Consider the following 26445-nt stretch of genomic DNA (forward strand, 5'->3'; position numbering starts at 1 on the left):
TTGAGAATAATCTATTCACTAAGTACTGTACTGTTAATATAGGTTGAAGCAAGTGGTCAACCTAGACATTGCTATACAATCAAGTTATAAAAAGATTGGATGTTGTTTGAAGTATTGTTGAAAAAAATGAAAATTGGAAAATATGACATTATACAAAGGGACTTGATACTGTACTGGCATGGCAGTAAATCTGATGGTTTTTGTATAAAATTCTTTGAAAATGGTGCGATTATTATTATTATTATTATTATTATTATTATTATTATTATTATTATTACTTGCTACGCTACGACCCTAGTTGTAAAAGCAGGATGCTATAAGCCTAGGGACTCCAACCGGGAAAATAGCTCAGGGAGGAAAGGAAACAAGGAAAAATAAAACATTTTAAGAACAGTAACAACATTGAAATAAATATCTCCTATATAAACTATAAAAACTTTAACAAAACAAGAGGAGAAATAAGATAGAATGTACCTTCAAGCAAGAGAACTCTAACCCAAGACAGTGGAAGACCATGGTACAGAGGCTGTGGCACTACTCAAGACTAAAGAACAATGGTTTGATTTTGGAGTGTCCTTTTCCTAGAAGAGCTGCTTACCATAGCTAAAGTCTCTCTTTTACCCTTACCAAGAGGAAAGTGGCCATTGAGCAATTACAGTGCAGTAGTCCCTTGAGTGAAGAAGAATTGTTTGGTAATCTCAGTGTTGTCAGGTGTATGATGACAGCGGAGAATATGTAAATAATAGGCCAGACTATTCGGTGTATAGGTAGGCAAAGGGAAAATGAACAGTTACCAAAGAGATGGATCCAATGTAGCACTGTCTTGGACAGTCAGAGGACCCCATAACTCTCTGGCGATAGTATCTCAACTGGTGGCTGGTGCCCTGGCGAACTTCTACCATTTTTTTTAATATATAAATTTTGCACAAGAAATTTACAGAAAATGGGGATATGTATACAAACATATTTCCAAATTTAAGTATATTATTTTCGTTGAACTATGTAGAATAAGTTCAGTATTCATGTTAAACTATACAAGATTAAAATATATCGCCATATGTTTACATTGACAAAACAGTTGAAGCATTTATGGTTAGAATATGAAAATAAACTGATTAGCTCTAAGCTTTTCAAATAAGTAGGTCAGACGAGTTGAGTAGGAAGAGACTCGTGTTTATTTTGTCAAGGTGAAATTTCTGTTGGACATGCTGGTCTCAAAATGTGTAAGCCTACTGTAATGAGAACACATACGATATTCAATTGTAGTCATTTTTTACTGTTGTGTTTTTTATAAATACATATTCTTGATAAAAACAAATTACAAGAGGAACCAAATAAACAAAAAGTTTTGTTACTTATTGGTTAAGATCCAGGAAATAAATTTCAGTAACGTATTTCATTGCTGCCAAAATTTACCCTGTGTATTTTACACTCACAGCAGTTATGCTTACTGTATAGAATCATTGTTTAAGCAAGGTCTTCAGACCATCTTGAGGATTAATGTTGAAGCAAAGCCTTCATGGTTGAATAAATGCAGACAATGTTGTAAAGCCATATTAGTGTAGAAGTGTAGAGGTCATAATTGGGTAAAATACAAGTGATATTTTCAGGTGCTGAGTTTCTTGTATTTTTGTTTTAGGTTTTATTTATTTACTGTACTTTTAATGAATAAAAAGATTTTGTATTTCCTCAGTACAATATCTTCTTAATGTAGTAGTATTCCATGTATTTTGGGTATCCTCTTGATAATTCAGTGTAGACTGTATGTGGCCTAAATGTATACTGTAAAGTATTTACAGGGAGTATGTTTTTTGTAAGAAGCTGGGTCTTCAGAAGAAAACTAGTTTGCCACAATTAATATGCTTATCTACTAGTGCATTTTGAAATACTGTATGCAAAATAATAGGTGTGCAATATTGAGGGGTATAAGCTGTACCCTCTTTTGTACCAAACCAAGGTCCATGATAAAAATTTACTATCAAATGAAATAAGCAGTATTTCAGTCAGAAGGCAGTTCATTAAAATATATCATATATTCTTTTCAGGGTATGGATTGGGAACCCGTTCAGTGGCCGTTGCTGGAATGCAGCAGCAGCAGCGGCATTCGTCAGACGTCCGTTTTCTGACCAGACCCGATGTCTCTGCTTTGAAGAGGGGTAGGGGTGGACGTTCTTCCTTCTCGGGAATAGTATGCACAATTTTTGGTGCCTCTGGATTTATGGGTCGCTATGTATGCAACCGTCTCGGGAAGACGGGTACACAGGTAAGATGTGTATACATATACAGTATCATATACTGTACTTGGAGTTTCATCAGAGCTAGTCTCGACAATAAAAAGATAAAGACAAAATAGAATTAAATACAGGGGACATTTTTTTTCCTTTAGATGAAAAATATGATTATTCAACTTTGATGTAAGGGCTACTGTAGTTTTTCAAAAAGTAACATATGAATCTTTTGATCATTTAATGATGCCACAAGGCTTTTATTTTACTGTATGCAGTTCTTGTATTTGTAAAAAAAATATTGCTAATGTTTTTACAAAGCTGTTAATATATATTCTTTGTCCTGACACCTGCAAACCTTTTGCTCTTTATTATACGAGAATATTATTTCGTCGAAGCTGAACTATTCATAAGACTTTTAACGAGGTAAACAACCCTGCCGCTAATTATTGGGGGTAGACTAGTCACCCCACTCTCACACTCACCGGTGAAATGACGCCACTTTTGCTTTTAGCTTAGTGGAGTGCAAACCTGCATCTTGTTCTCCTCTGTTAATCTATATTTAGAACTGGTTGTTACTCTGACAAATCTTTTTCTTTTCAGGTTTGTGTGTTTAGGATCACCGTTATGCAGATTTGTCCTGCCCTTGCGGTACTTTTATGTTGGCTGTGGAGACGGATCCCCATGCCCTTTGTTCTGTTCGCGGGGGTCTCCGTGTAGAGAGTGGCCATCCTCCTAGTGGGTGCGGTTCATTAGGCGCTAGAAAAAAAAAAGTCCAAAAGGGATTCTTCTCGGAATCAAAGAAGTTCTGACCTCTTACTCAGGGGTCTCATTCCCTCCCCCATTGACTGCTTGTTCGGTCTCCTCTGGAGGATGATCGTGTAAGAGTGGTGGCCAATTGATCCCCGGACAACCTTCCGTTGCCGAGTATCCTGCCACTTCCCCTAGCAAAGGAGCAGTACCCTCGGCTGTAGGGGAGTCTTGTGCCCCAAAGCTATGCATCAGCCCTGGTCATTCTTGGAAATCGCCAGTTCTCCCATGAAGGAATGACTGGTTTAGGTGCTTCATTTGGAGGCACAGTGGGAGCGCTCATCTACTTCCCCAGGGGTTGACCTCGTCTGCCCCTCTGAGACTGGGGCAGGTGACCCCCCAGAGCTTCTTGTGTCCTCAGCTTCAGCACTTCCTACCTCTGCTCTTGCACCCATTGTTCATGCAGCTCCACCGTATGAATGAGAGCAGTGACAGTCTGGCGCCCTTCGGAGTGACCAGGTGGATGAGCCTTGCGAGGCAAACTCAGAAGTTGATCAACATCAGTCTTCAAAGCTTGCCAATTACACTGTGCACCTTCAGACTGAGTTCGCTCAATGTGCTAAAGATCGACAGCGCATGAAGCCCTTAGCTTCACCACCCATTGTTGAGCACTTTTCTTGTTAGTGAGTAAGGGCCTCCTCACCTGAGTGGTCTCTCCCTCGGGGGATAAGGAAACGAGAACTGGATTCTTCTTGGCCTTGTTCCAGCTCCTCAGAACATTGCTCTTCAGAACGAGACAATGAGTTGGTTAGGAAACTGTTCACAGTTCCCTCCCATTGCTGTACAGGATGTCCTTCAGGTCCTGTGTCTCTGGCTTCTTCTCCTTACGGCGAAGAGCCTGCTTTTTTCTGGCTTCTTCTCCTTACGGCGAAGAGCCTGCTTTTTTCTGTTTGCCAGTGAACAAGGAAAACACCCTTGTTATACTCACCACCATGCGAGATTACGTTTCCTCCTGTAAAAGCACATACGGTAGCTCATCAACTTCGTATGGGTGCGCTGACGAGTGATCATACTGGATCCTATGTTGCTCATGTGAGCGGGTGAGTAGACCCTAGGTTAGTGAGAGAGTCTTGTGCTGTGTTGCGCACTGAGCCACCTAGCAAGGTGGGCAGGCAAGCTCCTCTTGCTGATGTAGGCCTACTCGCGACTTTGGTTGCAATTAACAAGTTCGTACTGTATCTTTATACTAATCCGGCAGCGTGTACAAACTAACGATCTGACGCTACTTTGGTAGCCCGTGCACCTCCACAGGTGAGAGCTACCTCGTTAGCTCACCCTCAATCACCTGCTTGCATAACCACATTAGCGCATCCGGCCTCTGCTGGTCCTATTACTTCGATAGTGCGCCCACGAGCACCTATTCGCTAGTGCATTCCTGTGTATCTCACTTCGGTAGCTCGTGCACGCTCGCCTTTGTGCAGGCCAGGTCTCGCTAACAAACACGAGCACTCACCTGTTCATGTTTGCCTTACTCGCAGTGCCTCAGTAGATGTTCTTTTGACTGTGAAGGACAACTTGTAGTTTTCAGATTTGGTGAAAGCAGTTACGCAGGCAGTCTTCGGACCAGCCTCACTTCCACTTGCAATGCTGGGTACAGTACTTCTTGTATACCACTCAAAGTGTCAAGAGTCCCCTGGGACTACTAGTGACCATAGGCGTAAGAACTCTGTCACCAGGTAGGCTCCCATATAGCCAACACCTCGCCCTCTCTCTCTGCAGCGGTCTCCTAGGTACAGTTTAAACAAATCCAGGATTCTAAGATCACCAAGACTGATCTTGATCCTGAATATGAAAAATTGAGTGTTTCTTTCAATTAATCCTCAGAAGAGGAGGAAATGGCAACAGCAAGGAACGCCTCCCCCAGGGAATACTCTGCTTCCAAAAACCAGCAGAGGCTCGAAATCTCTTCGTTAATGGGCATCTATCGACTTTCACCAATAGATTTTGTCCAGACCAAACTTTCAACTCCTCCCTCGGAGTTTGGTGACAACTCCTCTGTACCTCCAAAAGTTTCACATGTAACTGAGGATACAAGAAAGGAGTTAATATCACTCCTTGCTGCCAATTCAGTCTAACTTCGAGAGAGGACACGAAGTCTGGGCCTCGAGACTCGAGATCACAGATCCTCGGAAGGATGTTTGAGGTTCGGTACCATCCGTAGCGAGACAAGAGGAGCACAGTCTCCCTCCCAGGTCTCAAGCCTATGTTAAGGACATTCCTGACGACCTTGACCCAACTCAAGCTTCTGTGGGTTTGGGCTTGGGAGTGGATGATTATATGGATGACGGTTTAGACCAGTGGTGTAAATTATCTTACCTGACGCCCCCTTTTTGCTTCCAGCAGACCCGTACGCCCCCACCCCTCTTTTTTTTATATGAAATGATTCTTACATTTATTTCTTAGGATTGTACAGGAAAATAGATTTCTGTTTGTATTACATTTTAATAATGAGAGCCACTCAAACAAATAATAGTACATTCCAGTAACTAAAAACGAAACATTTGGTTCAAAGTGAGCGAAAAAAAGTTTGAACATTAGCAAATTTTATTATTCTATTAAACAAGTAATTTCAAGCAGATGCCTTCACGCCCCCCTTGTATCGTCCTCACGCTCCCCTAGTGGGGCGCGCCACCCAGTTTGGGAACCACTGGTTTAGACCAATCGTTCGACTAGCCAACGGCAGCTAGTTCTCTCCTCTGGAACAGAGGGAGATGGATCACGTCTTTAAGCAGTTGTTTGGGTTGCATAAGGAAGATTAATTCCTTGGGTGAACCTGCTCATGTAAGCGCTGAGGGATATGATACGGTCCTAGATCATGTCAACGAAACAGAGACCCGTCAAGACTAGGGTAGTCCTTCTTTTGTCTGGGGGGGTCATAGGTGCCAAGAAAAGGGCTTTTACCTAAGTAGCAGGAGTATCACGATCCCTCAGAGCAGAGAAAGCATTATAAGATAATAGATGATGATCCGTCTCCTATGCCATTGAACCCAGCCATTCTGGTGTTGACAAATAACATCATCATTGAGAAACTGGCAGGTTTACTGGAAACATGGAATGGGTTGCAAAGCTTTTTGTAAGCCGTTTCTTGTTTGACTTCTGGCTCGGCTCAGGCTCAGTTGTAATTCTCTTCCGTAATGAAGATTTCTCCTTTGAGCAGAGAAAGTAAGCAATGTCAGCCTCTTTGCTTTCTAGCACGAGGAAAATGGAATTTTTAACTCGCAATGTCAACCAGTGGTCTAGTTGGGTCATGAAACGTCGCGACTCCGTCGTTTCAAGATTCCAGAGGCAGGTGCCAAGGAGGGAAGCGCTCGAGCCTTGCAACTTGCTGATGAAGGGTCCCTCCCTCTTTAACGTGGAGGACATTGATGCTGTTGCCAAGTGCTGGGGGAAGGTGAGTCACGACTCGCTCCTCCAAAGGGCTATGGTGTCATTCCCTTACTCCTTGGCACCACCTACCCAGAGATCACCTCCTGTAAACTGTTTGGGTCTTAAGAGAGACTCTAATGCCCCCAAGCAACTAGCTTTTAAGAATTAGGGCCCCAAGCAACCCTTTCAGTTGAGAGGATCTCAGGGCAGAAGAAGCAAAGGAGGAAGAGGAGACAAACATGGTTGCTCTCTCCTACCTGTCTACTGGTGAGAGGATGCCTACAGAACAAGTAGCAGTGGTGGATGATGCACGGGGCTAAACCTTGGTTGGCCTCCATCCTCCGCGTGGGCTACCACATCCTGTTCACGCTCTATCTCCCTCCATTGACTCGACATCCAGTGATGTGACGTTTGTATGCAAGGGAATCCGCGAAAGAACAGACTAATAAAAAATGACATCATACCGTTGAGTGTGAGAGCAGAATGGCTGGTCTACCCCCTGCTATCCCCTCCACTAATTGTTGTCGGGGTTGTTCACCTTGTTAAAAGTCTTATGGCTAGTTCAGCTTCACCGAAGTAGTATTCTCATTTAATAAAGAGTTTCAGGCTTTTATGGTTAGGAAAAATACAAATTACTAACATTTGTCATTTTTAGATGATTATCCCCTATCGTGGCGATCACTACGATGTACTGCCTCTGAAGCTGGCTGGTGATTTAGGGCAGGTGCTTTTCATGCCGTACCACTTGTGTGATGAAGATGCCATTCGCAAAGCGGTCAAACATTCCAGTGTAGTGATAAACCTTGTTGGACGAGATTGGGAAACAATGAACTTCAAGTTCCCTCAGGTAAAGTTTAGTGGCAGGATACAAAACAGTACAAAAGTTCTGAAATTGATAGGAAAAAATATGTAGACGAGGAATTGAGAGAATCAACAAAACTTTATAGGCTCCTAACCTTAGAAAATAAATATATGTAGAATGTGATTGTTTATAATGATAATAATTAGAAATTAAGGTAACTATTTACTGCATTGTACTTCCAATTACATAAGATTTTTTGTCTAAAACTTCCCAAATGCAGGTTCACATAGAAGGTGCTGCACGTCTTGCCAGGATCAGCAAAGAAATGGGCGTAGAGAAGTTTATTCATGTGTCTGCTTTGAACTCTAACATTGAGCATGAGGTAAATTATTATGTGTTTGGCTGACTGGTATTTCAGATTTTATTTTATGGTATACTGTATAATATTGAGAAATGTATGCATAATGAACTGGCTTAAAACAGAAATATGTTTCCAGGGATATAAACTGAAGGGAGGCTCCCAGTATCTGAAGACAAAAGGACTTGGGGAGCAAGCTGTGCGTGATGCTTTCCCAGAAGCTATAGTCTTCCGTCCAAGTGATGTCTATGGACAGGAAGACAGATTCCTGAGGTAGTTGAGAGAAAATGCTTCATTTTGTGATGTTTTGGTTAATTCATGTAGTGGGAGATATTTTAAAAATTAAGATGAAAAGAACATTATTTCATAATTCAAATGAATATTTAATTTTTATTCCGTACCTGGAATACAAACCACGCTATTTAATAGGGGTATTACTTTCGGCATAGCTGAAATGACGAGCCATTAATTTTTAACGAGGGTTAACTACCCACACTGCTATTTAGCAGGGGGTTGGGAGGGTAGCTTGCTACCGCTCCCCCTCACACACCTGTGATTGAGCTCACTTTGCTTTCGGCTCGGATGGTGAACGGTCGTTGCTGTTCTTCATCCTCACCGACAATTGGCAGCCATTAACGACTTTTTTTCTCTTTTTTTTCTTAGACTGAGTGTGTGTGAAGTTGACTTCTGCGACCATGTGTACCTGCCCTGGACTCTCCGACCGCCCCTGTGGAACATTTATGTCGGCGGTCAAGACTGATCCTCATGCCCTTTGTCCTTTTTGCAGAGGTCAACGGTGTGATAGTGTCAACAAGTGTAGGGAGTGGTCTTCCTCCCAGTGGGAGAAGTTTTCGCGACGGCGGAAGAAGTCCAAGCGGGATATTTCTCCTTTGAAGGTTGCTTCGAAGGGAGGAAAACCCCTAGGCCTATTCTTCCGTCGCCCAAACCTCCTCCGAAGCTCCTACTCGGTCGGTCTCTTTCGAGAGACCTTCGAGTAGTAGCGTAAAACAATTTATTTCTGACCAACCCCGGGTCTTGAGAGATGAGGTTGCTTCCCCTAGCGAAGCAGCACCACCTCTCCCACGAGTGGGGCCTTGTCACTAACTTCCGTATTTCAGATTTGGTCCTCTTTGGGGGTCACAGGTTCGCCCTCCGAGGCACTGCTTGAGTGCATGGGTGCTTCTGTTGAGCAATCGTTGTCGCCGTCAGAGGTAGATCCCCTGACTCTTGTTGACGTTGTTGTGTCAGAGGTGTCTCATGTGACATCACCCATCTCCTCTGCCACTCCAAACTCTACAACTGTAGCTGCCGACTTAGTTTCCCCCGTTCCTGACCATCCTCCAAGGGGGAAACTAAGTTTATCATCAGTCTCTCCTACTAGTGTTTCTCTCCCTCGGGGGAGTTCACTTACAGAGACTCCTCTTTGGAGGACTGCTGACGGTCAGCTTGCTGATCCAATGGCCCCCAGAGGATGCATCCGTCGGAAGGCTCGCTTTCCTCTTCGCCTTAGAGGACTTCCTTCACCTGCGGTGAGGAGGCGTCTCTTTGGTCAATACAGTCCCCCGCAGAAGATCCTCTAGACCTTCAATCGTCCGTCACTGCTCCTGCAACCAGTCTTGTGACTTCGGTCCTGGACCTCTCTGCAGATCCTTCGCGATCTCCTTCAGTGGATGGTCGTCCTTATAAAGGACACGTCGACCATCCATCCAACAGACCTGCCGACCTTCAGTATCGCCGTTCCTGTACGAGCCTAATAAAGCTCCTCCAAAGTGCGCTATTGCGCGCTATCACTAGCCCTGCGCACTATGCGCCTACGCACCCTGACCAGCGCTCACGAGCAGCTCGTCAAACAACAATGCTTCGGCGTACCACTCGCCCTGCTCGCCCTCGCAGAGGGCAGCAGCCTCACGCGCTTGCACGCCAACATGCGCTTACGTGCCAACAGTATCCTGATCTCGAGCGCTCTCCAGCGTGCCATACGCACACGCACCCACGATAACCTGCGCAAACACCGCCAGGGTCACCTACTCGCCAGCACACCACAGCACACTTGCGCTTTCTTGCACCTATGCGCCCTGCGCCCACACGCCCATGATCTCCTACGCACCAGCTCCCACCTGCCTGCCAGCACTCTCCTGCACGCCAGTGCTCACCTGCTCGCTAGCACTTGCCTGCGCACCAGCGCTCGCCTGCGCGCCAATTCTCTCCTATGCGCTAGTTACCTGCGCGGAAACGTTCTCCTGCGCACCAGCGCTCTCTAGTGCGCCAACATGTGCGCTTCACATCACCTGCGCACCAGCGCTCTCCAGTGCGCCATCTTGCGCGTCAACCAACGCGCCAGCAAAAACCTGCACGCCATCACTCTCCTGCGCATAAGTTCGTAGGTGAGGCGACAACCATGTTGTTGCCCTCACCTGCGCGCCAACTTTCACTTGTGCGCCAACTTTCACCTGCGCGCCAGTACCACAGTAGTCCTGTCCAATCAAGACCACAACAACGACAAAAACTGCAACGAAGACAACGGTGTCTAAGCCCTTTTTGTCAAAGACAGGAAAGGCAAAAAGTCCTCCAGGGGAGGGAAAAATTCTAGAGGGAGCAGCCGAGGCCGCAAACGCTAGGATAGGCAGTCCCCCTGCATTTCCACCAGTGGGGGGATGCCTACAAAGTTGCGCAAACAGGTGGATATCGCGTCCCGTTCATAACCTCTCTACCTCCCCTGACCAGGAATTCAGTGTCATTGAACTCCCTTGCCATGGGATCGGGAAGGGGGGAAGCCCTTCGGGCAGAAGTCCAGACCCTGTTGAAGAAGGGCGCTCTCCAAGAGGTCCTCGACGGATCCCCAGGCTTCTTCTGTCGACTCTTTCTTGTAAAGAAGGCGTCTGAAGGCTGGAGACCAGTCATTGACCTTCTCAGCTCTGAACAAGTTTGTCAAACAAACTCCGTTCAGCATGGAGACGCCGGACACGGTCAGATTACCAGTATGACCACAAGACTTCATGTGCACACTGGACCTAAGGACGCGTACTTCCAGATTCCAGTCCACCTGTCTTCAAGGAAGTACTTAAGATTCAGCCTAGACAACAAAATATACCAGTTCAAGGTGCTGTGCTTCGGTCTTTCCACAGCACCACAAGTCTTCACCCACCAGAGTGTTTACCCTTGTGTCATCTTGGGGACACAGGATTGGCATCCGTCTCCTCCGTTATCTGGACGACTGGCTAATCCTAGCAGACTCTGTGTCAACCCTTCTTCAACACCGAGACAAACTTCTGAGACTTTGTCAGGATCTGGGGATCATGGTAAATCTCAAGAATTCCTCTCTGCTTCCCACTCAAAGACTGGTATACTTAGGCATGATTGTAGACACCATTCTCCACAAAGCCTTCCCATCAGACGACAGGATAGCAAGGCTGAGAAAGGTCGCTAGATCTTTTTTCAGACAAGAAGAACTTCCAGCCCAATCGTGGCTACGTCTCCTTGGTCACCTTTCATCGCTAGCCCATCAAGTTCCCAATGGTCGCCTCAGGATGAGATCCCTCCAGTGGCAACTCAAGTCCCATTGGAATCAAGCACACGACTCCCCGGACATCTAGATCCCCATGGGACCTGCGGAACTGACAGACCTCCAGTGGGGGGTGACGGATGAGAATCTACGAGAGGGAGTGGACCTTCTCGTCCTCCCCCCGGATTTGATGCTGTTTTCAGACGCTTCAAAAAAAAGGTGGGGGGGCCCACATGCTGCACCACACGACCTCAGGCCTCTGGTCAGAGTCAGAAAAGTACCTCCACATAAATCTCTAGAGATGAAAGCCGTCTTTCTGGCCCTTCAACAGTTCCAAGAGTTCCTACCAAGCCACTCTGTATTTGTGATGAGAGACAACACCACAGTAGTGGCCTACATCAACAAACAAGGAGGTACTTTTTCGCAGCAACTATATAGCAGTAGAGATACTGAGATGGGCCGAAATCCACTCGATACCACTATCGGCACGCTTCATTCCGGGCAAAAGGAATGTGATCGCCGACAACCTGAGCAGAGCATCTCAGATAGTGAGTACCGAGTGGTCTGTGGATCATCTAGTAGCCAACAAAGTCCTGACTTTGTGTGGGTTCACCGACTGTGAACCTCTTCGCAATGGCCCTAAACTTCAGGCTCACACCGTACTGTTCCCCAGTCTCAGACCCCAAGGCTCTCTGGCAAGATGCTTTCCAACAACAGTGGGACAACATCGACGTTTACGCCTTTCCCCCGTTCTGTCTTATGAGGAGGGTACTCAACAAGACAAGAACATCGGTCAATCTTTCAATGACCCTCATAGCTCCGGTATGGCATCACACACAATGGTTCCCGGACCTTCTGCAACTCCTAACGGAGCCCCCAAGAGAACTCCCTCCACGACACAATCTACTCAAACAACCACATGCCAACATCTTTTACAAAGCCGTAGCTTCGCTATGACTTCACGCCTGGAGACTATCCAGCATCTCCTCTCTGAGAGAGGATTTTTGCAACAAGTTGCAATCTGGGTGTCTGGACACCTGCGAAAATCATCAGCAGCTGTCTACCAGGCAAAGTGGAAAGTCTTTTGTGGTTGGTGTCGTGGAAGGGGTATCTCTCCACTCGATGCCACTATTCCAGCAATAGCAGAGTTCCTCATGTATTTGCGTGAAGAAATGCGCTTATCAGTGAAAGGCTATCGCTCAGCCTTAAGCCTCGCCTTCAGACTGAAAGGAATGGACATTTCTTCATCGCTAGAACTTTCTCTACTCATACGGAGTTACGAACTTACCTGCCCCCCGTCAGAAGTGAGACCTCCCCCCATGGAACGTGGTTCGAGTTCTCAGGTCTCTTAAGAGACCTCCCTATGAACCATTACTCCAGGCAAGACTGTGTTCCTGCTAGCTTTGGCCTCGGCCAAGCGAGGCAGTGAACTTCATGGTCTATCATACGACATCGCCCATTCAAGGGGATGGGGAGAGGCAACTTTCAGCTTCGTCCCTGAGTTTATTGCCAAGACTCAGAACCCGGGAGTAGCGGATCCTCGATTCGACTCTTTCCGTATTTCTAGTCTCCATACTGTAGCAGATGACCCAGACCATCTCTTACTATACCCAGTAAGGAGTTTGAGGCTGTACCTCAAAAGAACAGCCGCAGCCCGTCCTCGTGTGCCTGCAATATTCGTCAGCACAGGAAGGACCAAGAGGAGGCTCACCAAGAACACCATCTCAGCATGGATTCTCAGGGTCATTGACCTTGCACTGAATTCAGACCCTCCTCTGTCACGTCGCCCCAGAGCACATGATGTCAGGGGCATAGCTACGTCCCTGGCCTTCAAAAGAAACTACTCCGTGACGCAGGTTCTTCAAGCTGGGGTGTGGAAACGTCAAAACACTTTCACATCCCACTACCTGCAAGACGTGACCCACAGGAGACACGATACGTTTTCTATCAGTCCTGTGGTGGCTGCACAACAGCTGGTTTAAAACCTCAAGCTCCTTATTGGACAAGTAGTAGAAGGTTGAGGGCATTGTTACCCGGTTTGACTGGCCCGTATTCTTTTCTTCATTCTCCCCTCTCTTGGGGAAAGCAGCATCCTGGGTTCTCTGCATAGCTGACCTCAAACCACTGCAGGTAAACCATGCTCTATTGTGTACCTAGTATTAAGATTGATACTGTTGCGTCCCCATACCCTGACGAGGTGGTATTGGGAAAGTCCTAGTGCACAGTTTTCCCATCTAAAGAACTCGGAATAGCTTTCTAGGATGAGTCACATTTTTACATACCTTCACACACAGCTTGCGTTATAGTGGTTTGCGGACTGTGGCCAGAGGTAGCACCCGAACTGTTTAGTGTCCGAATGCCGACCACAACCCAACGTTCATTCCCCCCCCCAAAAAAAAAAATATTCAATGGTGGAATACCCAAAAATCTAGGTAACAGATCAAGAGAACGGAGCACTGGGCACCAACCCTTGATTTATACTGGGCAAGGGGACCCAGCTAGAACCTTACTTCTCCTTTTCTTCCGTTTCATTGGGCTAGCTGGATAGAAGTACAATATAAGAACATTAGGTGAAAGGAAAAAAAAACAATGAAAAGTCAATTCTAAAAAACAGTGGCTGAGAAGGGGTCACAGTGATGTAAGGAACTGGAATGAATTTCTGTCTTCATAAAAACAAAAAAAATATTTATTTGAAAAAAAAATAACTGTTAGGATTACATTAACATTGTTTTGTCAATTCAAATAAGCAATTAAAGGCAAAATTAGCATCCCTTTACACTCCAGCCTCAAGATAACAAGATTAAAAAAAGATTTGAATAATAAAGAAAACTATTCACATGTTGGACACACAAGTTTTCCTTAAACTATACTACTCACATCTACATGTTTTAGTACATGATAAACACAACCGTGTATATTGCCTGGGTGATCCAATTATCTTCACAACAACTCTAATCAACCAACTAAATGAAAATATAACACTTTGAAAATACTGTACAGTGAGCCCTCGCTACTTCGCGGTTCGACCATCGCGGATTCACCACTTCGCAGATTTTTTCATAACCCATGTATATACATATATCGCGGATTTTCCGGAAATTTCGAAAATACCGCGATGTGACCGATGGTGCGAGATTGGAGAAAGTAAGGAAAATTGAATCATGATTGATTTTCAATATAAATGAAACTTTGAGGAGCAACAAAGATATCATTTGTTAGAGAGATAGAGAGAGGTAAGGAATGGGAGGTAGTGAAAAGTAGCCCACAGAGAGAGAGAGAGAGAGAGAGGTAGAGAGAGAGAGAGAGGTAGAGAGAGAGAGAGAGGTAGAGGTAGAGAGAGAGAGAGAGGTAGAGGTAGAGAGAGAGAGAGAGGTAGAGGTAGAGAGAGAGAGAGAGGTAGAGAGAGAGAGAGAGAGAGAGAGAGGAGAGAGAGAGAGAGAGAGAGAGAGAGAGAGGGGGGGGGGTTTAAATGTAATAAACAAAAAAACTTGATAGGTTATAACACATCGGTGCTTATGTAATATCAACTGTATACTGTAGACGGTTTGAATAAGTTAAGAAATTGTATAAACGATACTTTGTTAGTGTATTCGTACTCTCTCGAGCGGCAGCTAGATGTCAGCTGATCTAATCACGGCCAAAAGTAAAACAAAAAGAAGTCAACAATACTCGATTTTTAAAACACACCCGAAATTTAAAAACAAAAGTACACGCTTTCTTAATGTGCAATTAACTATTTAAAGAGTAGCAATTTTCTAGAATAAGATGATGTTTCCCAAAAAATAGTGGTTTGCTGATGAAATCGGATGCCGTATTTTTAGCTAGGATTGAAATGGATGTAGACTCGGCATAATTTTTTTGTTTCGTATTTAATTGACACTAAGAAAACTAATTTTAGTTTCTTCATCTAAATGTAAGTATTGTATAACACGAAGAGAGAGAGAGAGAGAGAGAGAGAGAGAGAGAGAGAGAGAGAGAGAGAGGAGAGAGAGAATGAATCAGCTGTTGTAATCAAATGGCGTGTTTTTGTTTCGTGAGAATTTCATCGCCACGACTATAACAACAACATACTGTACTGAACTTTACAGTATTATACAGACTACTGTAATATGATAAAGTAAAATATTTGTAATCTATTTTATATGAAATGGGGCTTTTTTTTTTGTTTAAAATTTACATTTACGTATGTAAAACAATCTCTCTCTCTCTCTCTCTCTCTCTCTCTCTCTCTCTCTCTCTCTCTCTCTCTCTCTCTCTCTCTCTCTCTCTCTCGTAAATTGTTTTCCTGCTTTGCTACGTATGTATGATTTTATATAGATACGGTAAATAATATTTGTAATAACATATCTTATAAAAGCTTTTACTGTAATATCATTATTTATCACTTTCATCATGCGCGTTAAATGCCTTCGTTTGTTTACTGAGCGTACTTTATGACGCCGTCATTTCAGGCGGCGTCATAAAGAAAAACATTTCTTTTGGAAGTCCTAAGAAAAATTAAGTAAAACATTGGTAATAACAAAATCAACATACTGTACTGAATAATCAATATAATCGATGCAAAAACTAACTATACACAGATGTGTAAATGCGTTTGTTTCTTCATTATGATCAGAGATAAACGTAAACAAAACACTGGTTGCCATTTTTTATCGTTCTTTTTGGCGTGTTTAGGAAACGCATGATATAAAGTCGCCTTTAATATTTGTGCCTGTTTTAGTTTAGGGTACTGTAGTACATGCATTAAGTGTTCTGTACATTAAAGGGTAGTTTGTTAACAGTACTACGTACAAGAGAAGGTTTTAAAAGTCTGAATATACATGTTAAATAAATAGGTAAATATGGTGTCACTACTTCGCGGATTTTCACCTATCGCGGTCGGGTCTGGAACCTATCTACCGCGATAAACGAGGGTTCACTGTACTGCAATAATTTTCCCTAAAGCAGTACTGTCCTTATCAATATCCATTGTACCATTAGGCTGCAAAGTTACATACTCAGGTGAATCCTGCAGATTTATTCCTGACTATGACAGGAACAAACTTGAAGCTTAGAGGAGAACCCCGCAACACTGTGGTTCATAATCTGCATGAACAATCCACTGGGTTTAGGAATTGACAATAATTATAAAGTTTGGCCATCACTGAAATAACTGTTCTATGCCACTTTATGTTCACCTGGTTCTGGGGCAAGTATTTGAAAAAAAACTGTCCATAAACCCTGTGTGTCAATATATTACCACTTAGGTCACTGATAAGACTAATCTAGTTTCACTGGCTCCTAATTTCTAATTAAGTTACCATGTAGCAGGGCAGAAATATTCACAATACAAGTCTTGAGTAACTATCCTTTTGGCAACTTCATCTTTCGTATAAACAGGTACAGTACATACATATACCAAGGCACTTCCCCCAATTTTGGTGGTAGCCGACATCAACAAATGAAACAAAACAAAAAAGGGGACCTCTACTCTCTACGTTCCTCCCAGCCTGACAAGGGACTCAACCGAGTTCAGCTGGTACTGCTAGGGTGCCACAGCCCACCCTCCCACATTATCCACCACAGATGAAGCTTCATAATGCTGAATCCCCTACTGCTGCTACCTCCGCGGTCATCTAAGGCATCGGAGGCAGCAGCAGGGCCTACTGGAACTGCGTCACAATCGCTCGCCATTCATTCCTATTTCTAGCACGCTCTCTTGCCTCTCTCACATCTATCCTCCTATCACCCAGAGCTTCCTTCACACCATCCATCCACCCAAACCTTGGCCTTCCTCTTGTACTTCTCCCATCAACTCTTGCATTCATCACCTTCTTTAGCAGACAGCCATTTTCCATTCTCTCAACATGGCCAAACAACCTCAACACATTTATATCCACTCTAGCTGCTAACTCATTTCTTACACCCATTCTCACTCTCACCACTTCGTTCCTAACCCTATCTACTCGAGATACACCAGCCATACTCCTTAGACACTTCATCTCAAACACATTCAAATTCTGTCTCTCCATCACTTTCATTCCCCACAACTCCGATCCATACATCACAGTTGGTACAATCACTTTCTCATATAGAACTCTCTTTACATTCATGCCCAACCCTCTATTTTTTACTACTCCCTTAACTGCCCTCAACACTTTGCAACCTTCATTCACTCTCTGACGTACATCTGCTTCCACTCCACCATTTGCTGCAACAACAGACCCCAAGTACTTAAACTGATCCACCTCCTCAAGTAACTCTCCATTCAACATGTTCTACCAGTTTTAATCCTCGTCCAAGCACTCGAGCATTCACCTCTCTCACCACTCCATCAACATACAAGTTAAACAACCACGGCGACATCACACATCCCTGTCTCAGCCCCACTCTCACCGGAAACCAATCATTCACTTCATTTCCTATCCTAACACATGCTTTACTACCTTTGCAGAAACTTTTCACTGCTTGCAACAACCTTCCACCAACTCCACATAACCTCATCACATTCCACATTGCTTCCCTATCAACTCTATCATACGCTTTCTCCAGATCCATAAACCCAACATACACCTTACCTTTTACTAAATATTTCTCGCATATCTGCCTAACTGTAAAAATCTGATTCATACAACCCCTACCTCTTCTAAAACCACCCTGTACTTCCAAGATTGCATTCTCTGTTTTATCCTTAATCCTATTAATCATTACTCTACCATACACTTCCAACTACGCTTAACAAACTAATACCTCTTGAATTACAACACTCATGCACATATCCCTTACCCTTATATAGTGGTACAATACATGCACAAACCCAATCTACTGGTACCATTGACAACACAAAACACATATTAAACAATCTCACCAACCATTCAAGAACAGTCACACCCCCTTCCTTCAACATCTCAGGTCTCACACCATCCATACCAGATGCTTTTCCTACTCTCGTTTCATCTAGTGCTCTTCTCACTTCCTCTATAGTAATATCTCTCTTTCTCATTTCCATCACTGGCACCTCAACACCTGCAACAGCAATTATATCTGCCTCCCTATTATCCTCAACATTCAGTAAACTTTCAAAATATTCCGCCCATCTTTTCCTTGCCTCCTCTCCTTTTAACAACCTTCCATTTCCATCTTTCACTGTCTTCAATTCTTGAGCCAGCCTTCCTTACTCTCTTCACTTCTTTCCAAAACTTCTTCTTATTCTCTTCATATGAATGACCCAATCCCTGATCCCACCTCAGGTCAGCTGCCCTCTTTGCCTCACGCGCCTTGCGCTTTACTTCCACATTTTCCTCTCTATATTTTTCATACTTCTCTATACTATTACTCTGCAGCCTTTCTTCAAAAGCCCTCTTTTTCTCTTCCACTTTTACCTTCACTCCTTCATTCCACCATTCACTGCCCTTCCTCATGCTGCCTCCAACAACCTTCTTTCCACACACACACACACACATCACGTGCAATCCCAACAAAATTTTCATTTACTAACTTACACTCCTCTAAATTGCCCGTTTCTCTTACTTTCACTTCGTCATATATCATTTTCAACCTTTCCTGATATTTACTTTTTACCCCCGGTTTTATTAGCTCTTCAACCCTCACTAGCTCCCTTTTACATCCACCTACTGTATTCCCCCACTCTTTTGCTACAACTAATTTTCCTTCCACCAAAAAATGATCAGATATACTGTTAGCCATACCCCTAAACACGTGCACGTCTTTCAATCTTCCAAACATTCTTTTAGTTATCAACACACAATCTATTAATGCCCTTTCTACTACTCTTCCATTTGCCACTCTTACCCATGTATACTTATTTTTATCTTTTTTTTTTTTGAAAAAGCTATTACTTATCACCATCTCTTGCTCAACACACATATCTACCAGTCTCACCACTCTCATTTTCACCTGGTACGCCATACTTACCAATGACACCTTCTACCTCTCCAGCGCCCACTCTAGCATTTAAGTCACCCATGACAACTACATAATTCCTTCTACCCAGTCCTTCTACATGCCTAATTAATTCATTCCAGAACTCATTCCGCTCTTCTTCACTTTTCTCACTACCTGGCCCATACGTACTGACAAACGCCCAACATTCCCTACCCAACCTAACCCTTACCCTTACTTTACAGGTACAGTGAACCCTCGCTACTTCGCGGTTCGACCATCGCGGATTTTTTCCATAACCCATATATATACAGTAATATATATATATATATATATATATATAATATATATATATATATATATATATATATATATATATATATATATATATATATATATATATATATGTATGTATGTATATATGTAGGTATGTATATGTGTATATATATAAATATATATATATATATATATATACACACACATATATATATATATACATATATATATATATATATATATACATATATATATATATATATATATATATATATATATATATATATATATATATATATATATATATATATATATATATATATATATATATATATATCTAAAGTAGGAAGATGTGATGTAGTTCTAAGGGAAAAGTATGGGACATATGTCTGGGTAATAAACAAAGCTCTACCTCCAGTTTGTTTCTTCATTATGATCAGAGATAAATGTAAACAAAACATTGGTTGCCATTTTTTATCGTGCTTTTTAGCGTGTTTAGGAAACGCATGATATAAAATTGCCTTTAATATTTGTGCCTGTTTTAGTTTAGGGTACTTTAGTACATGCATTAAGTGTTCTGTACATTAAAAGGTAGTTTGTTAACAGTACTACGTACAAGGGAAGGTTTTAAAAGTCAAAATATACATGTTGAATAAGTAGGTAAATATGGTGTCACTACTTCGCGGATTTTCACCTATCGCGGCCGCGTCTGGAACCTATCTACCGCGATAAACGAGGGTTCACTGTACAGTACTTAGTCTAAATTCCCCTTTTAGTGTAGGGGCTGCTGTTAGTACCTAGAAAGAAATAACAGATTAAGGCACTTTTTAGTGGGTACAGAGGGCTATAAAAATAAAAAAAAAAGTAATAGTTTGTTTCATAACATACAACCAACAAAGCTTTCTTAGACACAAACCATCCATTATTTCAGTGTAGGCTGCGAACCTTGCGTAGTTTTAGCGAGGCGCTGGGACTCCTTATTCCGTGAGTGCTAACACACTCGGATGACGAGCCCCCGGGTAAAGCCAAAAAGCCAGATTGGCTGGGACGTCCACCCTTCGTAATGGGTGAGTCACCCCTATTAAATAGCGTGGTTTGTATTCCAGTTACGGAACAAATGACAAATTCGTAGATAATTTGTATTTTTCCTAACTATATAAACCTTACCCGCCATCCCTCTCCCCCTTGAAGTCCTACCTCCAAGCAAAGTGAGCTCAATCACAGGTGCGTGAGGGAGAGCGGTAGCAAGCTACCCTCCCTACCCCATGCTAACTACCGGTGTGGGTAGTTAACCCTCGTTAAAAATTAATGGCTTGTCATTTCAGCTACGCTGAAAGTAATACCCCTATTAAATAGCCAAGGTTTGTATGGTTAGGAAAAATACAAATTATCTACGAATTTGTCATATTATTGTAAAAAATAATTAGTCCCTTACTACAGGTATTATGTTGGATTATGGAGACATCAAGGCATGTTTATGCCACTACCCAAGGCAGGTAAAGATATTTGGAAGCAACCATTGTACGTCGGGGACATCGCACAGGGGATTGTTAATGCTGTTAAGGACCCATTAGCTGTTGGAAAGACATATGAAGCAGCTGGGTAAGTATAACTATCTTTCCAATGTACAGTATTGCACATGGACTTACGATTTTATCTGTTTGTGAGATTTTATTTTATGGTTTAGCTTATAGTAATTTGTAAATTTTAAAGCCATATTAATAATTACTTTTGTGTGAATTTTAAGCCAATGTTTTTGTAAATTACTGTATATATTTTAGAATTTTGTGCTATAGTTTTAATATATCATAAACACTATTTCCTAAACACTGACTTGTGTCAGTTGACCAACAACAAAAAAATTGGCTGCAAGTTTGAACTTCTGAAGTTCCACAAAATTTAACAATTTCTACAGAGCAATGCAATCCTTTATTCCGTTAATTATTAAAAACTAATATTCGGTTCCGTAATTTGAGGTACAACTCTTAAAAGACGATAATACATGTAGAAGTATTAATAAGATATAAAGTCAATATCTTTCATTGGTATGTAGTTTGTCAAAAATTCATATAAACTTTTAATTCAAGATGACAGATGAAACAATGGTGAACAGTTGCCTGTACTGAGATTGGATATTTTTACTTGGACTATTTTACCCTCTATATCTCATAATATCAACATTTGAAAATGGTCATCTGTGATCATATCTAATTTTGGTTTAAGTTATAAATCAGTAAGCAAAGAAACTGACAACTTATGTACAGTATAAGTGCATTTTGATGGGAATGCAATACTTACTGTACTTTACATTCTTTAAATGATATACAGTATTTCAGTTGGATACCATTGTATAGTTTATTCACTTTTTCCTTTTGGAGTTTTAGAGTTCAAATTAATATTTCAGACCTCGTCGATATGAACTGTGCGAGTTGATAGATTGGTTCCACCGTGTGTTGAGGAAGAATCCTGACGAAGGGTATGCAATTTATGACATGAAGTGGGATCCAATGATTGAATTGAAAGCTCGTATCACAGAATTCTGCCCATCATGGCCTGTGAATTACCTGACACGCGATAAAATTGAGAGAGTAAGTAACTTGATTAGTATATTTTTGTTCATCACCTTGTTTCATTGCTTTGGCAACTTGTAGATGTGATAAAATGATCATAGTATACATATCTTTTGCTTTGATTTTATTAATGTGGTTGTCACAAAGGTATAGGTTCTAATTAAAATGCATATTTGAGTGTTGGCGTACTTATAGATATTAGAATGATTCTCGGAATATTTCCATGTTCCTTGTTTAGCAGTGGAATACATTCATTCAGGGTATTTCTTGAGTGATGTATCAGAAAGATTTTCTCTGTTATTTGTAATTAGGTTAGATGTTTCATTGCTAATGATGTTTTGGGGAAATGTTTTGTGTTCTTATTAATTATCAGACTTTTTTATGCTATATGGAGTAAAGGTTATTTTAGAAGTAGTTTTTATATGAATTGAAAAGGGACTTATTTTTGCCATTAGATTTCTATATAAATTTCAATTTTGAACATTAGGAGGAACGAACAGATTATCTGTATGGAGCTTTGATATCTTCTTTTAAATTTAAATATGAATATTTATATATTCTCACATTGTATTTTCTCATATTCTCTTTAACATGATATCTCAGATTTTACGAAATACATTCTGATTCAAGTCCAAAATACAGCCATATAAATTAACAAATATGACAGAAGCCTCCTTAGAACCATTTGAAACTTTTCTATCTATACAAGTTTAATAATATAAGAAAAAAACTAGGATATTAATAGGCTGCAAATTTTATTTAGTAAATAGTATAAGTAACCACTCCTAAAGATATACTTTCTATTAATATTCTGTTGCCAATAAACAACTACAGTAGTCGATGTGTGAACACAGTAAACAATAATTTTCAATATTAAACTTACCCGATGATCATATAGCTGTCAGCTCTGCTGCCCGACAGAAAAAACCTACGGGCGGAATACGCCAGCGATCGCTATACAGGTGGGGGTGTACATCAACAGCGCCATCTGTCAAGTAGGTACTCAAGTACTCGATGTCAACAAGAACCAATTTTCTCTCTGTCGTGCCAATGGCAAGACCTACTAAATACGCCGTCCCTAACTGGATTTGTTTTCACAACGATTTGGTGAAGTACACTATTCCAGTTTTGAGCTTTCGCTATGCAGGGGTTTTATCTTCATTTCAAAACTTGAACTCGTTTTGGATAGATTTAATTATGGTGACGAAGAGAGTATGGACTCTCTTTCACTTTTAAATGGCCGACCCTTCCCTTAGACGGAAGTGTGTTTAGGTTTTTGGTAATTTTGCTTAACAAGTTATAGATCTATTTATTTTATATCTCTCCGCCTTTATAGGCCTCTTCGATTAACTTTCCATTTATTATAAACTTATAAAAAATTAATTTTTATGTTTGTTTATATGCGACCTTTCCTATTAGTAGGCGGTCCTTACTTGGAACCGAAGTTAATTAACATTGAGCCCGTTATATCGTATTTAACCTTTTAAGAATTTAATACTTTTTTAATTTTAATGTTTTATGAAAGAATTTCTTTGATTGTCTCGTACTGTTTTCAAAGATGAACTAACGTTTAGTTTTTTAGTCTCCGCAGTTGTTGACGTTCAGGACGTTCAACTTGCGCTCTATCGTTACGTTAGAGAGAGAGTGTATCACGGTTTCACGTTGCAGTAAGAGTAAACCGATTCTAGCGTTTCGTTCATTCTTTCTTAGCTTAAATGGTTTAAATTCTAAATAAAGGAACTTTTTATTTGGGAAACCTTTCAGTTTTTTCCTTTAGCAAATAACATGTTTTAACGATATATAATTGGGCTCTTCTCTCAGGTGCTAAATCAAGAGAGAAGAGAGAGAGGGAGAGAGAGGAGAATAAACGTTTCGTTCAAGCGGGTAACGTTGTTCTCGTTTTTTTTTTTACTCTTCTCCCTAGTCGCTGTAGGGGAAGAAGGTAAAACGTTTCTAGGGTTTTATTCTTGTTCCCAGGCTTTCTGCGGTGAGAGATTGTAAACGTAGTTTATTTGATCTAGTGTTTAGTCTCTTTTTACAGCCACTGAATTCTTTATCTTTTTTTTATGTTTTTCTGTTGCATTGTAAAACTGTTTTCGCAATTACTACCTTTTAATGAAGGATAGGATTGCGTGTTTCAGATAGAAATCAGTTAAAGTTTCGATTTCAGTGAAATAAGTGCAAACAGAAAATCAAAAGTGATAAAGTGATATGCGCAAAGTGTTACAGTGTTGCGTCCGAGGGTTCGTCTGTTCGTGCCAGTTGTTCACCTAGTCCGGGACCTCTTACAAGCTCCCAAGCCCAGGGGAGAAGTAATGTCGAACGACTTATGGGTTCCACAGGCCTTGATCGACGAACAGACGTTTTTCCCTCCGTGGTTTCGGGCGTATCTACCCACGTTAGCCGACGTGAGATCGCCCCACCCACACAAAGACGAGAGAGCCCATTTATTCCTCGTCTGCGGAAGAGGTTTCTCGTAAGAAACCATGGACCACATCTTGCAGCTTTTTAAGTGCAAGTCGGTCCCTTCCGCGCAAGTCCAACGGCCTAGGTGTAGCCACTGGGTCAGTTCGGACTCGCTGCAGTCATCCGACGACTGCACTCCTCCCAAGAGAGGCAAGGTGGTACCGCAACAGGCAGTAACTCCGTCTGTTGCCGCACCAGCTGTTTTAGACCCTCAGTCACAACGGACAGTAGCTCCGTCTGTTGCCGTTTTTTGTAGACCCTAAGTGGTCTTTACTGCAGTCTATGCAGACTCAGTTAGCTGCGGTTATGCAGGAGTTTCGTGCGGAGAAGGTTGACACTGCTCTCGTTAGCCTACAACCTGCCACGGTTGTGCGCCCAGCTCACGCTGAGGCTGCCTGCTCCCACACTCCGGCTGCGGAGAGCTCCACCTCCGATGCGCAATCGACCCTGCCAGACGCATGTTAATGTTAGCCGACGTGCGGCACCCTCCGTTAACATGCGTGAGCTACCGCATCAGCAGTGGGAAGGTGGAGTCAAGCTGCCGTGTTTTGACGCGATGCGTTAGTTTCCGCAACCCTCGGCAGTCCCCACCACGCACCACCACTCCGCTTTGGTTGTTGCCTGCTCCCACACTCCGACTGCAGAGAAGGTTGACGATGCACCCGTTTGCCTACAACCTGCCACGGTTGTGCGCCCAGCATGGCTGCCTGCTCCCACACTCTTGTTGTGAGAGCTCCTCCACCCATGCGCAGTCGACCCTGCCAGACGCATGCTGACTCCCACAGACACACGGAGCACTCCGTTGCCGTGCGTGAGCTACCACAAGCTACCGTGTTTTGACACGGTGTGTCAGCCTCCGCAACCCACTGTGGTTACCGCCACTCGCCCGCAGCAGACTAGTCAGTCAGGAGTTGAGGCTTCCCCACACAGCTTTGGTTGTTGCCAGCTCACAGACTGTCAAGCAGTTACATGACGTTGCCTTCTGGTCTGCTACTAATGCACCAGTGCTGTATGTCCTCACGCACCCGTTGTGGTTGACAGTTCAGTTTTTGACAGTTCACAGACTGTCAAGCAGTTACATAACGTTGCCTTCTGGTCTGCTGCTTATGCACCAGTGAGACCCTCACTGAGATAACCTAGCTTTTCTCGGACATGGTTCCTGTAGATGAGAAAGTGCTGTTCTCCCTCCTTCTGATATTCCTTTGAGGACTCTGTCATTTGGAGAGGAGCCTTAAGCTGCTTAGCCTCCTATGGACTTTAATTAAAGCATAACAAGGCTTCCAGGGATGGTAAATGGTTCCGCTTCGGTCGCTAACCCCGTATGTTGCCACACCTGCTCCCATAGACCCTAATGGGCTTTGTTGCAAGACATGCAGTCCAAGCTTGTGTCCTTGAGAGAGGATTTTTTACGGAGAAGAACCTCCTAGCCAACAACCTTCCTACCGGTTGGTTGTACGCCCTGTTGACGCTGAGGTATCCTACTCACGTCCGCCAGTTGAGGTGGTTCCTCCACCGGTGCGACCCAGTGTGGGTTGCCAGTCGCACGTTGACGTTAAGCGACTCTCGGAGGTGGTTGTGGACGTTCAGTGTGTCACTAGGAAGACGTTCAACAACCAGCAGAGGTGACTTGTTGTGACGCAGTGCGGCAACCTCAGCAACCCGGTAGGGGGTTGACTGCACAACCCAGACAGTCTAGACAGTTTCGGGTTGACGCTGTACTTCCTCGCGTCCCCATGGTTGACAGTTCACAGACTGTGCAGCAGTACCATGATCTTGTGTCCGGCTCCGTCACGCATCCACCAGTGCGACCGGATTCAGCGAGTCAGACGTTGCCCACTCCGTTGCCGTTTCCTCATCAGTTTCGGATGAGGAACCCTCTGATGAGGACATTGCTGAACAAGACGATCAACCCCCAGCCCTGTTATCCATCCAGAAGATGCTGAAGAAGGAACACTGCCCTGTCAGGCTGTGGATGAGTCTGGTTAGGACACTGTCATCCGTGGTTCATTTTGTGTCTCTTGGAAGACTACACCTCCGTCCTCTTCTGTATCATCTAGCTTTTCACTGGAAAAGGACAAGACGCTAGAAGCGGTCTCGATCCCGGTTTCCGGAAAGATAAAGTCTGGTCTGACTTGGTGAAAGGACTTTATCAACCTTTGAAAGGGTCTTCCCCTGACTGTTCAGACTCC

At 42.9% G+C, this 26445-nt stretch overlaps 1 protein-coding gene across 1 annotated transcript in view; it reads left to right on the plus strand.

Moving 5' to 3' along the window:
- The window catches only part of ND-39 (NADH:ubiquinone oxidoreductase subunit 39), a 91751-nt gene that overhangs the window by 40904 nt on the left and 24402 nt on the right, over positions 1–26445 (plus strand). Inside the window, exons 2-7 of the mRNA XM_068355103.1 lie at positions 2046–2263; positions 7057–7248; positions 7484–7585; positions 7701–7834; positions 20661–20822; positions 21625–21808. Coding sequence (XP_068211204.1) covers positions 2046–2263; positions 7057–7248; positions 7484–7585; positions 7701–7834; positions 20661–20822; positions 21625–21808 — 992 coding nt within the window. The remainder of the gene's footprint in view (positions 1–2045; positions 2264–7056; positions 7249–7483; positions 7586–7700; positions 7835–20660; positions 20823–21624; positions 21809–26445) is intronic.

This window comes from Palaemon carinicauda, chromosome 31 (genome assembly GCF_036898095.1).
Source record: "Palaemon carinicauda isolate YSFRI2023 chromosome 31, ASM3689809v2, whole genome shotgun sequence".
Taxonomy (NCBI): Eukaryota; Metazoa; Arthropoda; class Malacostraca; order Decapoda; family Palaemonidae; genus Palaemon; species Palaemon carinicauda.